Here is a 14,694-nt window from a genome sequence, read left to right on the forward strand (position 1 = left end):
GATTTTTTCAGTATCAGAAAAGCTGCACACGCTAGATCACCACGCAAGAGGATTAAAAATATGAAGATCAGAGGACGTTTATTTGGGTTTATAAACACGTGTGAAACTCAAATTATGTTTCTATTTTCCCACAGAGCTGGATCAATGCATTAGAGGAATAAAGAAAGATTTATGCACGAGTGGGTTCTTTGGAATATACCATGGACCATAAAAATCTGATTTTTACAGTGTACGGATTTTAGGCATGCGCACAAGGACCTATTTATTTATTTAGCACTGTATTGCTTGATACTTGTACCTCCTTTTAGTTTAGACTCTATTTATCAATAGTTGTTCATGTTGGGTCGCTGTACAAATGCGCAGGTGCCTTGACTGAGAGCTGCTTTTGAACCAGGGGCTGGCGCTGTCATAAGTGGAGCCTATCGCGGCGCGGCTCAGCCGCAGACACACCTCCAAAATATCACCACCACGCACAAATGTACATATCACTCAGTGGAAAATGTGTCGGACACACCACTGTATCAAAGCTCGGACAGAGTTAATAACAGCCGACATCAGGACACCGCGTGACACGGGGTCCAGTCTGAAGTGAACACTTTGAAGAGCGAGGCTGCCACAGTCGCGAGGTGTTTGTAGTGATACAAAGTGCTTCTCTGACTGTGTTTTGTTGGACGATAAACTTATGCCATTAGTGACAGAGGTAAGGCGAAGCAGCAAATGGGCGGCATAGGCGGGAACCTTTACCTCAGCATGTTGAATGGGACTGAAACACAAACTTTCGGGAAGAGTCCGGCTGAAATTCATCTGCACCGCGGCCGGAAGGACATAAGCGAATTCAAGATGGGCATCCAGGAGCCCCGCTTTTACTACACGGACGGAGTGCAAGGCGGACAGGACGCGTTGACTTTGCCCTTTCACCCAGAACAAACTGTGGGTGGCTACGGGGGGCAGCCCACCCGTTTTTACGCTCAGTCCCTCAGTAGCTGTCCATATGGAGAGGTGCGGAGAAGCGGCATAACGGGACACGCGCAGGGATACATCCCGGCTCCGACCCCGGGAGATGGGTTTTCAGCAGGGGGCAAAGATGTGTACCACCCGTCTTCTCCTGAATACTCCACGAGCTTCCAGCACGGCTTCCAACGGCCGCCGCTGTACCCGCTGCCCGGGCTGCAGGTCTGCGGGAAGACGCAGGCGCTGCTCAATAACTACCCGCTATGGGCCAAGTTCCACAAGTTTCAGACCGAAATGATCATCACCAAACAGGGCAGGTAAGAGACAAGAGCCACGGTCTGAGCTGCTAACTCCACTTTTACAAAGAGCTGTGTGTCATATTGATACTTTCCAAAAGAGCAGGTCACATGCATTATTGATAAGAGTAACGGATTCTTTAAAGTTCCGACGAATGTAAAATTTGCTTAATTAAACTAAAGTAATTAAGTAAACTGTTCTAAAAACTTCTGCAAAGTTTGCATTTGCTAGGCTATCTTCATTAACTTGATCAACAGTGAGACTTGAAATTTAAATAGACAATATTGAAAATATTTAGTTTTGAATTCCTAATTATAGCATATGATTATCACATTAATCCCTTATTTTGCTTTGCCGTGTGAATATCCGCACGAGGAAAAAACTGTTGTTTAGCACTGATGAAGTTTCTTACAATCAAATGTGAATACGGTAAAAAAAAAAAAAAGAAGGAAAAAAAAGACAGGCCTAAACAAGTATGAGTTTCTCAAAACCCTTGCTTCAGACGGAGAAACTGTTTGACGCCTCTGCTTGACCTCCACATTCACCTCTCCCCTCCAACAGCCAGGATTCAGGAACAAGATTCAGACAGATACAAAGACAAAATATGGGACCTTTGCCATTTCACGTGTCGCCAAATAATAAAAAAAATAATAACAACAATAATAATACAATCAATTTAATATTTGGAATTAACCCTGCCAAATCAAGTTGTCCCCAAAAAGTGGAGTCCGTTTTATCTTAACATTTTAAGAAGGAATAAATGGTCTTCTAAACGTTTTCAAATAATCTGGACAAAGAGGAATATCTAAATATAATCTTTGTGGTAAACAAATTGCAGCCAATTTAGTTTAGATTTATATTTATAATATACCCATAGCCCATTTTTCTGTGACAGTCATAATTTCCCCAAACACAACCGCGCTATTTCAAAACGTCACTTAACCTTTTCATCTAAAAATAGATTTTGCTCTTGTGTAAAAGACTTCGGATCTCAATGCCACATGATTAAGTATTGATAAGACCATGGGTCTCGCTGCGCACCTCCAGAGGATGAGGAGTTGAGAGGAAGAGGAAAGAGACGCCGCTGCCGGGCCCTGCGCGCGTGGGTCACTGCGCTTTACGCCCGCGCCACGTCGATGGGGATTAATTCACTAATACGACACACTTGAGTTTGACAGACGGTTTCAGGCGATAGGTTTTCTCATGTTTCGGATCTGTGCACAACATACATGCTGCTGTCACATTATAGGACACTGATATAGCCACTGACACGACTTGACTTTCAACTTGCCTAAAAACGCCAATGTTTGGATAAGAAAAGACAAAAACACTTTTTCGCGCACAGTGCGTAAATTGTTTGTATTGGACAATTGACTTTAAGAATCATATCAGACGAATTATCCGTGAGTGGCTTCAACTTTTTTAGTTTAGTGTGACTCTAGTGAAGGCTATGCTTTTGCACAAACGCGTTTTTATGAACAATAGTGTTTGTAAAAGTGTCACATGCCAAAATGTCTTCCGGTGATGTCAAAAGCGTGCAGAAGTGTCATCCTTCCACCTGCAAAAATAATCAAAACCACAAACTCGAACTTTGTTAGAAAGAGAACAACTATATAAACGGGGAAAATATGTTTCTATTTTCAGTGGTTTTACTTTAAGACTGAGGATCAGGAATCTTAATCAAAAACCTGGTCTGACAGAAATGGAGAAACTCCAGGGTCAAGCAGCAGTGAGTCCTTAGCCAGGCTGAGGTGAAACACCTTTGAAGTAAAGGCTACTCTCTTTTTTTCTTTTCTGAAGCTGCACCGACAGCAGAGGATGGTGCACTGCCTGTCAGATCTCTCAGATGTTTGCGCTTACCACACCTGAGCTTTGAACTCTAGGGCCGAGTAAACCAGACAGAGGAGAAAACCATAGCCCCATCTGCACTTCTCAGACATACACAGTGCCCTCAGACCTGCAGACAGAAAGACATTTTAAGCTAATATAAGTGTCAAGTAACAAGGTTCATGGGTGGGAAGAGTCTAGGCGGAAGTATAAACAGTAATACACATAAGAAATATATATATATATATATATATATATATATATATATATATATATATATATATATATATATATATATATATATATATATATATATATATATATATATATATATATATATATATATATATATATATACATATATATATATATGTTTTTTTTAAATTGTAAAATCAGAAACTTGCTGTTTTTAAGGATTACAATGCTCCATTTGACTGCTTCGTTGACTAATTTCACTGAGAGAAATGTGATGTTTTTTGAAATGGGCGCAATTTACATATGCATTAAGCACAGTATAATTACTACAGGAAAACAGGAACAAAGAAATTGTCTAATAACGAGGTTATTTCCAGAGATGTATCCAAGAGTCATAGAGAGATTAGAGTAGGTGGTCCATAAACCCACTACATAAAACTAAACTTGTGACATTTAGAAAGTGTAATTGAAGAAAAGATTAAATATTTTGTCTTTTGAATTTGTGTATTATGAAAGCAGAACTACGACTATTTTAAATGTTTTGACATATGACTTCCTGCTCAGCTGCTAATGAGTAGTTTTCACAGAAGTATCATCACCTTTGACCACAGTGTTTCCTCTTATCATCTAAATTATATACATTTTTACAGTTTTACCTTTCTTTAAGATTAAGTTGGAACAATGTCGAGCAAAGGTCTATCTAAAGCAAATAAATGACAAATTAGTTGTAAATAATTTTAAAGAAAAAGGCGGGGGGGAACAAGTTTTTGTACCAATGTGATATTTTGTTTACCATTTTGGGATATGAGCGCTTTGTGCTTTAATGGAAAGAGTGTTTACCCTGAAATTAGACCATATCTAGACACTATAATTATTTTATTTTGCGTTTATGTTGATCTCGTGTGGGTGCATGAAATGCCCGGGATGTCATGGAGCAGCTGTGGAGTGGCATGTCTTGTTCAGGATGTTCAGGGAGAAACTGGGGCAAAAACTGGACTTGTACTCCTGTCTGTCCCGATCACTGGTCACTCATGTTGAAGACCCCACTCCTCCCCCACGCCACGCATCTGATTTTGATATTTTAAATGTCACCACCTCTGTCTTTCTCAGAATGACAAAACCCTCCGATAATAAATTATATTTCTTCAGTATTTTGCTTGGAAAAGGTTACAATATTGGTTCACCATAGCCATACATACAAACTGTGCACTAAATATCGATTCATGGTCTTCCATTTTCATGCAAAGATATGTCAGTAAAACAACTTAATGTTAGAATTAACTCACTTCCCCACAATAAGCTGCAAAATATTGGACTAAAACTTGAAGTGTCTCAAATGTATTAAAAATTAATTAAAACAGATAATATTGCTATGAATTACAACATAAATCTAAATAATAAATACATGCTATAGGTTTTATTTTATCAGATCAAATGGGACAAGTACTTACAATTCAAAATTTCAACAATTTCAAGTTCCTTTCAGTCGTTAAATTGAGTTTCTTAATTACATGACTCCGAATACTTTACTACATTTGGCGAACGTTTATTAGTATCAAAGACTGTAGGAGTAAACCTACACTGCAGATCTTAATCTTTTTTTTTTCATATCTTGCAATCCCTGTATATCAACCTTCTTTGTTTGTTCTGTCCTGAGCTCGTTTGTTTGTGGCTGCATTTCTCACATTTATAAAGTGTCAAACAGTTTTTGCGCTACTGTACTTCTGCACTGCTCCACCACTTAAACCACTGCACTGCTTGTATCTGCACGCTATGGCGTGTTGGCTCAGACGAAATGAGCCACCCACACATGCAAATACAACCCTTGTGTTTTGTTTGATTTCAACTCAAATAAGTTATGATTTCTTCTAAAAGCTCCTACTATGATCAGTAGATCTTGGTCTGATAAACAGCGATTGGTTCAACATTTCCATCCATAAGAGTAGGTGTGTCTGCCCAACTTCGCCTGGCCCAGTTTCTGCTTTCACTTGTATTAGTGCTGGAAGAGGAGCCTTTTCACCTGTTCTTTGCGAGCCACTAAAGAGCTGCAGCCATGCTTGTGTTTCACTACGAGAACTATGATTGATTGTAAAACAGGGCTCTCCATGTAGCCAAAAGACCCAACTGGGAACACTCTGTGCGGTTTGTCTTACTGTGGGAATAGAGACGTGGAAACTCAATATAAAGCTGGATTCAAACACAAGCTGCCAACAGGACATTTGTGCGGATAAACTCATGTGTGATCATAATGTAGTACTGTATCCAAAACAAGTGTTCGCTTTTCAGTTTTTTTTGTCGTATGGCATCACCATTGCATCTGCCTCAGAGTCTTTCTCATTTTGATTTGGCATGTTATATAGGTTTGTAAGTATGTCAAGTTTATTTGGTTAATGGATAATTGTGATTATTCAGGTCACAATATAATTGTAAGAACTAAAAATAAATAATTGTGACCATTTTAGAAGCAAAATTTAAGTTTTTTTTTTCCTTTAATCTATAGTATAGTCAAAAAAATACATCGAAACAATGCTTTTTTTGTCACATCAACTATTTTGTAGTTCAGAAAGTTTGATTTTGCAAAGCTGGTCATATTGGTCACAGGGAAATTTGTATTTTCTTACATCTCTGTACATTAGTGTGTACGAATTGAAATGAAAGAACTTTATTTTGCTTACGTTTTTTTGTCCTTCCTTATTACATTGCGACCTGAATTATCACGACTATCAATTAGCCAAATAACCCTGACATCAGTAATAAGGTGTGAAAGAAAATTAAACATTTTTATAACTATCTCTGTAAAAAATTTAAAACATTAGAAGCACTGACAAACTCTTACATTCTGCGTACAAAGTTATCATTCCAGTATATTTGTATCATCATTCCGTAACTATATGAGTCACATAATGAAGTAAAAACGGACATTCCCTGCAGGTGTCGGCGTGTTAGCCTCAGCTGTAGCCTCCGACTCTTCCCTTTACACACCTCAGTAGCTTTACACCACTAAATGACCAACAAGCTTCAGGGAGAACCACTGAATATAAATTAGATTCATTTTGGTGGACACAAATGGGAGCTTTAGGCACATAGCTAAACATTTATTTAACCCTATTTTGTCCAGGGGCATCATACATTTATTGCCAAATGTCTTTGTTTTAACCCTCCTTTAATATCATAATTAATATCAACTTTGCTAAGATTTTCCAAGTTTGAGCCAACGATCTGGCAATCTTTTTGTGTGGTAGATATTTAGTGCTGTATACCATTTGCTACTAAATAAAAACAATAAAAAAAATATGTTGCTCGCTCCAGCCTTTGTTCGATAGTCAATAAGTTGCAAATATGCATTTCATAGTCTACTGTATGCATTGCTCTTGCGTGGTTTTCTCTGTATGGTTTATGTTGTGATGTAAAGTAACTATTACTGAATGAGTATTGGTTGCGCCACATGACCAAAGTTTCCAGTCAAATGCCTCGTAGCCTCAGGAGCTGTTTGGTTCAAACAGGCGGGTCAGAAGCTAAATGTGTTGGCCTTGTTCATTATTGCTCATATAGATCTAGAGTGCAAGTTCATTTGATTGTAAAAAATGTATCTGTATTTCTGTACGCTTTACAAACCCTTTGATATTGCATATTTAGTCATAATGTACTGGAAAATAATTATTCTTAAAGTGTGATACTTGTACACCAATTGCATTAAAGTAAGTAAACCAGGACTTGATCTGAACTAGACCAGGACTAGAACTGTTCCAAACCAAGACTGTTTAGTGTTTGATTCAGCATGCTATATAATAGTACACTGGATTAAAACTTTGCTTGTGGTATCTCACACGGTTAAAAAGAGACTCAAAATAGGGAATTTTAAGAAGATATTTCATGATAAAGCACATTAGAGATGCAAAGCTGCAAAATTGTAATACTAATTGAAGTTTTATTTATGGCAATTTACATAACAAAATCTCCTGAACCAACATTGCATTTGCTGATACAGCATGCCTTCCGTACACAATCAGTTTTGCATTTGTTTCTTTGTACAGATCTATGGTCTCTGTCTCTGTCTCTGTTGAACTCTGAGCCACCCAGCTTGGCTCCAGGGGGACGTCCTGAACTCTCTGTTACCCCTTCTCACTGAAGGCGTCTGTGATCAAAATAAGTCCAACATGTAACGTCCCAATCAGGACACACTGCCGGGACATCTTTTATTAAGAGCAGCATTAAATATTCACCTGCTCTCGCGCCCTGTCACCCTGCCCCCAACATCACCGCCTTAATACTCCACTGTGCATCATGAAAGGCTCAGCAGAGTCTCAGCAAATCAATAATATCTATTTGCCCTATATAATAGCATAATATATATATATATATATATATATATATATATATATATTCATTTGTATTAACTTCCTCACCCTCCGCGGGCAGTCTCTATTTATCCCCCTTCAAAGCTCGGGTCCTCGAATCCTTCCTAGCACTGCACATTTATGAACCAAGATGTCTGATGATTTTCCTCCAGTTTGGGGGTCACTGCCCCAATTGCTCCAATAACCATGGGCACCACGTCAACCACCACGGCTTTCCTCTGCTGTTTATCCACCATCACAATGTCTGGTTAGTTCGCCATTACCATTCGGTCTGTCTGTATCTGGAAGTCCCAGAGGACCTTGGCTCCGTCTTTCTCCACCACCTTTGGAGGTGTTTCCCACTTTGTCCTTGGGTCTCCAGCTCGTACTCTGCACAGATGTTTCCGTACACTATCCCAGCCACTTGGTTATGGCGCTCCATGTATGCTTTCCCTGCCAGCATCTTACACCCTGCAGTTATGTGCAGGATTGTCTCAGGGCCCCCTTTGCACAGCCTACACCTTGGGTCTGGGAGGTAGATATGTGCCTCTATTCTCTGGTGCCCAGGGCCTGTTCATGTGCAGCCATGATGAGGGCCTCTGTGCTGTCCCGCTCTAGCCATCGGTAGGATCTCTTGATATCAGCCACTTCAGTGATGCTATACTGTTATCACAAATTACTGTTTCTTCTTGTTTTGTCAAAATTTCAGCTATCTTAGTGGTGGATATATTATGTGAAAATCTGTAATATAGCATATGTGCATAAGTGTTTAGATTTTGAGCATTTCCTTCTCAAATTTTATTTACGTAAATTCCCTGATAATACCTGTACATGTTATGCAATGAAATGTTCACTCATGAATCATGAATCTATACAGTTAAATCAAATCTTAGCTTTATAAGCCCAAGTAAAAAAATACTATGATACAGTATTATTTAGAAAGTTTCTCATTTACCCCACATATGTTCAAAATGTTTATTCCATATGAATTATGTAAAAGATTGACTTGAGTGCTTGTTTCTTTTTGCAGGAGGATGTTTCCGTTCTTGAGCTTCAACATAAGCTCCCTCGACCCTTCCGCTCATTATAACGTCTATGTGGATGTGGTTCTGGCCGATCAGCACCACTGGAGGTACCAGGGAGGAAAGTGGGTCCAGTGCGGAAAGGCAGAGGGCAACATGCCAGGTACAGATCATTTAATATATAAATATATTGGTACAAATGTCCAAATATGAGGCTAATATATCTTTATGAAAGTAGAGGTAACAATTTAACAAAAAAATGTATGGGTGAAAGTAAAAAGTGTGTTATGTTATCGAGATAATAATAATAATTGAAGGGGCTAGGCTCATTTGAATATTTAGAGCAATACACAAGGAAAACACTTTTTAAATGTTTTTTTCCCCTACCCTGTAACCACAGATATCTCAATTTTAAGTTTAGAATTAAAAACACATACATTCTAAACTAACCATGTATCAGTCAAATTTTCATTTTTATTTTTTTTCTCTAAGTACGCATTTGTTCCCCTTTTCACACATTCACCATGATCTGGTTAACCAAAACACACAAATTTACTCAGATTTTTTTATCAACATTTCAGCAAATGAAATTAAAAGAGAGCGAGCGAACGAGAGTGAGGTGTCATCACGCTTTTCAGGTGTTTGAGGAAACTGTGGTAAAGCAAAATCACAATTACACCTAATGGTACAGTTATGCTCTGAAGGGATTTAAATAGGCACTGGGTTACAAGGTCACTGTCATGTCAGACACATTTTGGACTGTATAGCCTATAATAGCACTGTGTACAGAAATGTGCACATTAAGCATAAATTGTGTCAAAAATATTTTTATTTTGGTATTACTTTATCATACATTTATTTTCACCAGTTTATTGCATATAGAAAAAAACAATTATAACTATTACTAAAGTTTTGTAACAGATCTAACATACCAAGTTAAAAGTGGAGTACTAATACATCAAGATAGTGTGTTTTTGGCATCCATAGTCATTGAAAATTATTATAAATTTTACTCTTTCTTAACGTGAATGTTGCTCGTATTGTTGTTGTCACAGGAAACCGGACGTACATGCACCCGGACTCTCCCAACACTGGAGCTCACTGGATGAGACAGGAAGTGTCCTTCAGCAAACTCAAGCTCACCAACAACAAGGGCAGCACCAACAATGTGGCACAGGTAATAGAGAGAAGTAGAGATATCGATGGATAAAGAGATAGATATAGATAAAGATAGATATAGATAAAGATGTAGTTGTAGTTGTAGATATAGATATAGATATAGATATAGATATAGATATAGATAAAGATATAGATATAGATATAGATATAGCTACAGGGACAGTTTAAATCTTTGGGCCAGGCAACAACCATATCAGTACAGTAATTTTATGAAATAAAGAATAATACAGTTTATTAAAAACAAAAACAGTACATTTCTGTCAGAGGGAGGACCTTGGTATTATTTCAATATATTTAGTTGTGCTATTGATACTAGTGTGTGTGGGTCTAAATAATAATGAAATGTAGAGCTTACAATGTTTACAATAATGCTTACAATACTATGAATGACATTAAACAGTTAATCTAAGATATTGTTATAGTTGTTATTAACCTTGGTTTACTCATTCACTCATGCAGCATTGGTCATTATATAATTTTTATATCCCTTTAAAAGTGCAGTATATAACTTTTCTGCTTGTCTATGGAAATGCCATTTCCTTCACCTGAAATGTTCCACTGTATGGCATTAAACGTATCTCCATGGGGACGATCAGAATGGATGTTTATGAAGGTATTTTGCAACCTTAAAAACACCTGTAATTGAATAAATACAAATTGTGGAAGATTTAAGGCAAAGTAACATAGTGCACCTTTAACTCCACACAAATAAACCTGCACCTGTGATTTTGAATATGTTTTTAATCTGACGTCGCTCCTTGTCCTGTAGATGGTCGTGTTGCAGTCGCTCCACAAGTACCAGCCTCGTCTGCACATCGTGGAGGTGAAGGATGACGGATCTGAGGACCTGTTCCTCTCCTCCAAGGCCCAAACTTTTGTGTTTCCTGAGACGCAGTTCATCGCTGTCACTGCTTACCAAAACGCAGATGTAAGTCACTGCAGCCACTCTTGGACAATGACTCTGGTTCCAACTTTTACAGCTTATTATAAATATTGTCAATATTGAAACTTGTATAAAAGTTGGACAATATTGCAAAGAAATAATATAGATATATTCGTAAAGCCTTCACGCCCCTTTTTATAACAGTTCATATACAATTATTTGCTTTAAATTGCTTTAAAATAGAATCAATCCTGCCTCTTCTGGGTGTTCCCACTTTACCATTATTGGCTAAGACCACCTGACACTCACTCGGAACATGACGGAGTGGGTGGGGAAATAGACACCATGTGTTTAAGAATATTATCTGTACACTAGGAACACACTTTACAATAATGGCGCCTTAATTAGCCAAAATAAAGCATGAACAAAGACTTAATTAGGGATGGTCCATACTGTCCTATAAGGTCTATGCGCCACAAAATCTTTAAAAAAATAAAAAGGCAAATCTTATGCACTAAAAACTATCGGTGCCAAATATCGTCAACATTTTCAATATTTGACCGATACCAGTACAACCAATAACCGATGTACCATCCCTGGACTTAATTCATAATGAACAAACACTTTTTAAGGATGATTCCGGCTTACTACTTAATGAAGGGGTCATGGTTAATTTGGTGTTAAGGAACAATCTTTCCTAATTTAATTTAATTTTCATTTTTGTGCATGAGAACACACATCCCTTACTGACGAACACTAATTTGTTTATTTTGACCCTAAAAAAATGATTTTGTAAAATGTTTGCTCTTTTACAGTTTTACACAGGCTATGAAACTCTGTACAGTCTTTGCAACATATTTAAAAGCGTCTTAATATTTATATCTTGATAAGGCTAGAGTTCAATGATTCATGCTGTTGCTGTGTTAACATACAGAATGTGGTTAATGCATGATAGTGTCAATGATGCATAGAAACTTATTTAAATTTCTACTTTCCTTCGTCCGCTCGGCTATTAGGTCATTAGGTGTCACCTCGCCCTTAATGACCTAAGCTGTTTAAAAAATAACTTATAGATAGTGGCAAACATTGCGCCACCCATAAATCACAAATAACTGTATATATTTAAACCTAGACTCTAGTTTCAGATATGTGTGAATATAATTATAAAGTTCTGATGATAGCATAGTATGATCATTAATTATTACTTGCTGACCTCTCTTGTTTCTCTCTTTTTCCAATGCCTCCTCTGTGTCTGTGTCTGTGTCTGTCACTGCCCTCCTCCTTTTCCTACAACACAGATCACTCAGCTGAAAATAGACCATAACCCCTTTGCTAAAGGTTTCCGAGACAATTATGACACGTAAGTAAATTCAAATCATCAGTAGGTATTGTAGTTGTTGTTTTATGATAGGCTCTTGTTGCGTGCTCTTCTAATCACAGGAGAAAAGTGATTTGACATTTACAAAGAGACATTTTCTTTAGCACAATAATAGCAAATGCAGTGACCATAACAGCGCTGTAAAGCATAATCGCAGTGTCTATAATTAATTCAAACAGTAAATTATTAAAAAACTGATATATTTGAATGTTTTAATTACATATTTATTTAATGAATTGTTACTAATTAGTCATTTAGCATTACATAATTCTTCTTTGCCATTGTGTCTTGCCACCAGGCCTTACAGATAACATATTTTCAAGTACAATATATTGCTACGGTAAAACAAAACGCGGGATAATGATCCAATAATTAGTCACAGAAGTTACTATTTAACCCTCTATTGCTGAATATTAAATAAAAAATAACAAAAATCTCCCCACAGTTGCAAAGTAAATGTACACATGATAAACGTTGAGCCATAAAATATATAGTTTCAGCTGTCATTTAGTGAATGATAAGTCAGTATAGTCATTATTGTTGAATATTGTCTTGGGTGTAATTACTACTTTTCAAATCACCTGCATTGGTAGCCAGGTGTGATGAGCTACAAGATGTTTGATAGAAAGCTTTAGGTTTTCGCACAGGAAATAACACCTCCTCTCATTGCAGGTTATACGCCCCTCCCGACTCGGACCGCCTCACCCCTTCTCCCTGCGAAAACCAGCAGCTGTTGGCGGGCACCTGCTACCCTCCCCAGGGCTACCATCTCACGGATCAGTACATGAGCCCTATGCCACAGAGCCGCTTCTTCAGCCGGGACACTTTGGGTGGTATGGGTCAGCAGCCCAAAGACCCTTCCTCCTCTTCTAGCCCGGGACCTCACAGCCACTGGTACCAACCCCCAAACCGCCTTGACTTCACCTCCTCGTATGAAGGGGATTTTTCAAACAGTTTCTTCAAGCCCTTCCCATTGCAAACATCAGCGCACCACCCGCTCAGCTACTACACCGATCACACGTTTGGGGCAAGCAGCGTTTCTGTATCGAGCACCCCTACACCAGGCTGGGGTGCAAATCGACCCTCTCCACAGTTCTTAAGCCGTTCGAGTAAACCTCAAAGTTTAGGCTGGTTCAGACCAATATCATCCTCTTCCTCGTCGTCTTCTTCCTCGATATCGCCCGGAAACCCAAGACTTCACCCACCTTCCCTGATGGAGCCCCTCCCGCCGCCTTTGCAACAGGACAAGTCCAAAGACGGAGGTGTGGGGGAGGAGACGTGGCTCGAACCGGCTTCTGTCAAATCTGCAGACTCGGTGGACTCAGGTTTGTTTGAAAGCTCGGACAATAAGAAAAGAAGGGTGTCTCCGTATGCGTCCAGCACTGAAAACTCCCCACCGTCTCGCACTGGAGAGGACAACAACAGTGATGCAGACTATTATGGCTACTATGCACACTGAGGACCTATAAAATAAGTCTATTTTGGTGTCTAACTTTGACCTACATGTGCTCACTCGAGCCATACTTAAGTGCCATAGTCTTGCAGAATACAAGCCTGGCCAATCAGACTCATTCACTTTATTTGACAAGTAAAGTGATCTTTCCAAAGTTGAATCAGTTCCATGCTGATTTTATTGCAAACAATTAAATAGTTTAAATTTTGCTACTACTTTTGTGGCACGTGGTTTTGAAAATGTTGCTGTTTAATGTCTCTAAAAATAAATTTGCCATTTGTTAACCATAAATTCGTGAGACTATTTTGAATATAATTTGAGGACTGATCCAACAGCTGAGAAACCCTAATCGTTTCACATTTGTGGCTCTTAAATGGTTTTGTATGTAAAATTACGAATGTGCACTGGGTTGACTGGCTAGACCAACATATGCAACTCCACTGACTTTACCATCAAAAGTCTTTGTCAAAGTGTCAAAAGACTACATAAGTTTTCAAGATTGATGTCAGAGTCAGTTTACCAAAACAGACCAAGAAGAAGCGACTGGTCCTGCACCACTGTCCTAGAGGCACATAAACACCTCACCTGCCACTTTCCAAACGTGTACATTTAAAAAATATATATATTTATATATCTGAGCCTGACAGCCGCCCTGGGGAAATTGTCTCTTCATGCATCAACATTTCTGTCTGCGTTTTTTCCTTTTTCCTTGTCAGTTGATTTCACCCAAAACCATTCGCACTTATTCAGCACTGACAACCACAATATGTTGGCGTTCATTTCCCCTCATTATTTTGCAGCAGTAGTGATACATTTCATAAAACTCCACAGCGCTGGGCTAAAGCAAGATGACGCCCACTAGTGGCGAGACATTATGTACCTGTATTAATCTCATGAATTTATAACGTTTCCTTTTAATAGAAGAGACTATGGTGGCCCCTCATTATCTAATAACCTGGGTTAAACACTGGAATAACAAAATCACACTTGTTACGCACGTTAAAAAAGAAAGAAAAAACAACCTCCTACATATGAAATACTCCATAATATCCATAATATTCTCCACAAATTCTTTGAGGGAAATTTACTGATATAAAGCACATTTGTACCGCCATAGTCCGAATAAAAATTACAGGAAATGCTGAATTATATTGACAATATTAATAATTATG

The 14,694-nt window shown here is 38.3% G+C and overlaps 1 protein-coding gene across 1 annotated transcript; it reads left to right on the plus strand.

Annotated features, from left to right (window-relative positions):
* Positions 1 to 550: 550 nt before the first annotated feature.
* Positions 551 to 14,357, plus strand: LOC140372529 (T-box transcription factor TBX21-like). The gene is made up of 6 exons (XM_072459658.1): positions 551 to 1,268; positions 8,638 to 8,792; positions 9,685 to 9,806; positions 10,578 to 10,736; positions 11,990 to 12,051; positions 12,742 to 14,357. The coding sequence occupies exons 1-6, from the start codon at positions 718 to 720 to the stop codon at positions 13,526 to 13,528; spliced, it is 1,836 nt and encodes a 611-aa protein (XP_072315759.1). The 5' UTR covers positions 551 to 717; the 3' UTR covers positions 13,529 to 14,357.
* Positions 14,358 to 14,694: the final 337 nt, after the last annotated feature.

The sequence above is a fragment of the Eucyclogobius newberryi genome, unplaced genomic scaffold, assembly GCF_026437365.1.
Source record: "Eucyclogobius newberryi isolate DKJ021-1_F unplaced genomic scaffold, fEucNew1.0.hap1 SCAF_242, whole genome shotgun sequence".
Lineage (NCBI taxonomy): Eukaryota > Metazoa > Chordata > Actinopteri > Gobiiformes > Gobiidae > Eucyclogobius > Eucyclogobius newberryi.

Excerpts from the sequence above, each read along its gene's own strand:
- LOC140372529 (XM_072459658.1), top strand. The coding sequence starts at position 718 with ATGGGCGGCATAGGCGGGAACCTTTACCTCAGCATGTTGAATGGGACT. Across the intron at positions 8,793-9,684 it reads GGCAGAGGGCAACATGCCAG|GAAACCGGACGTACATGCAC; the intron begins GTACAGATCATT and ends TTGTTGTCACAG. Across the intron at positions 10,737-11,989 it reads CTGCTTACCAAAACGCAGAT|ATCACTCAGCTGAAAATAGA; the intron begins GTAAGTCACTGC and ends CCTACAACACAG.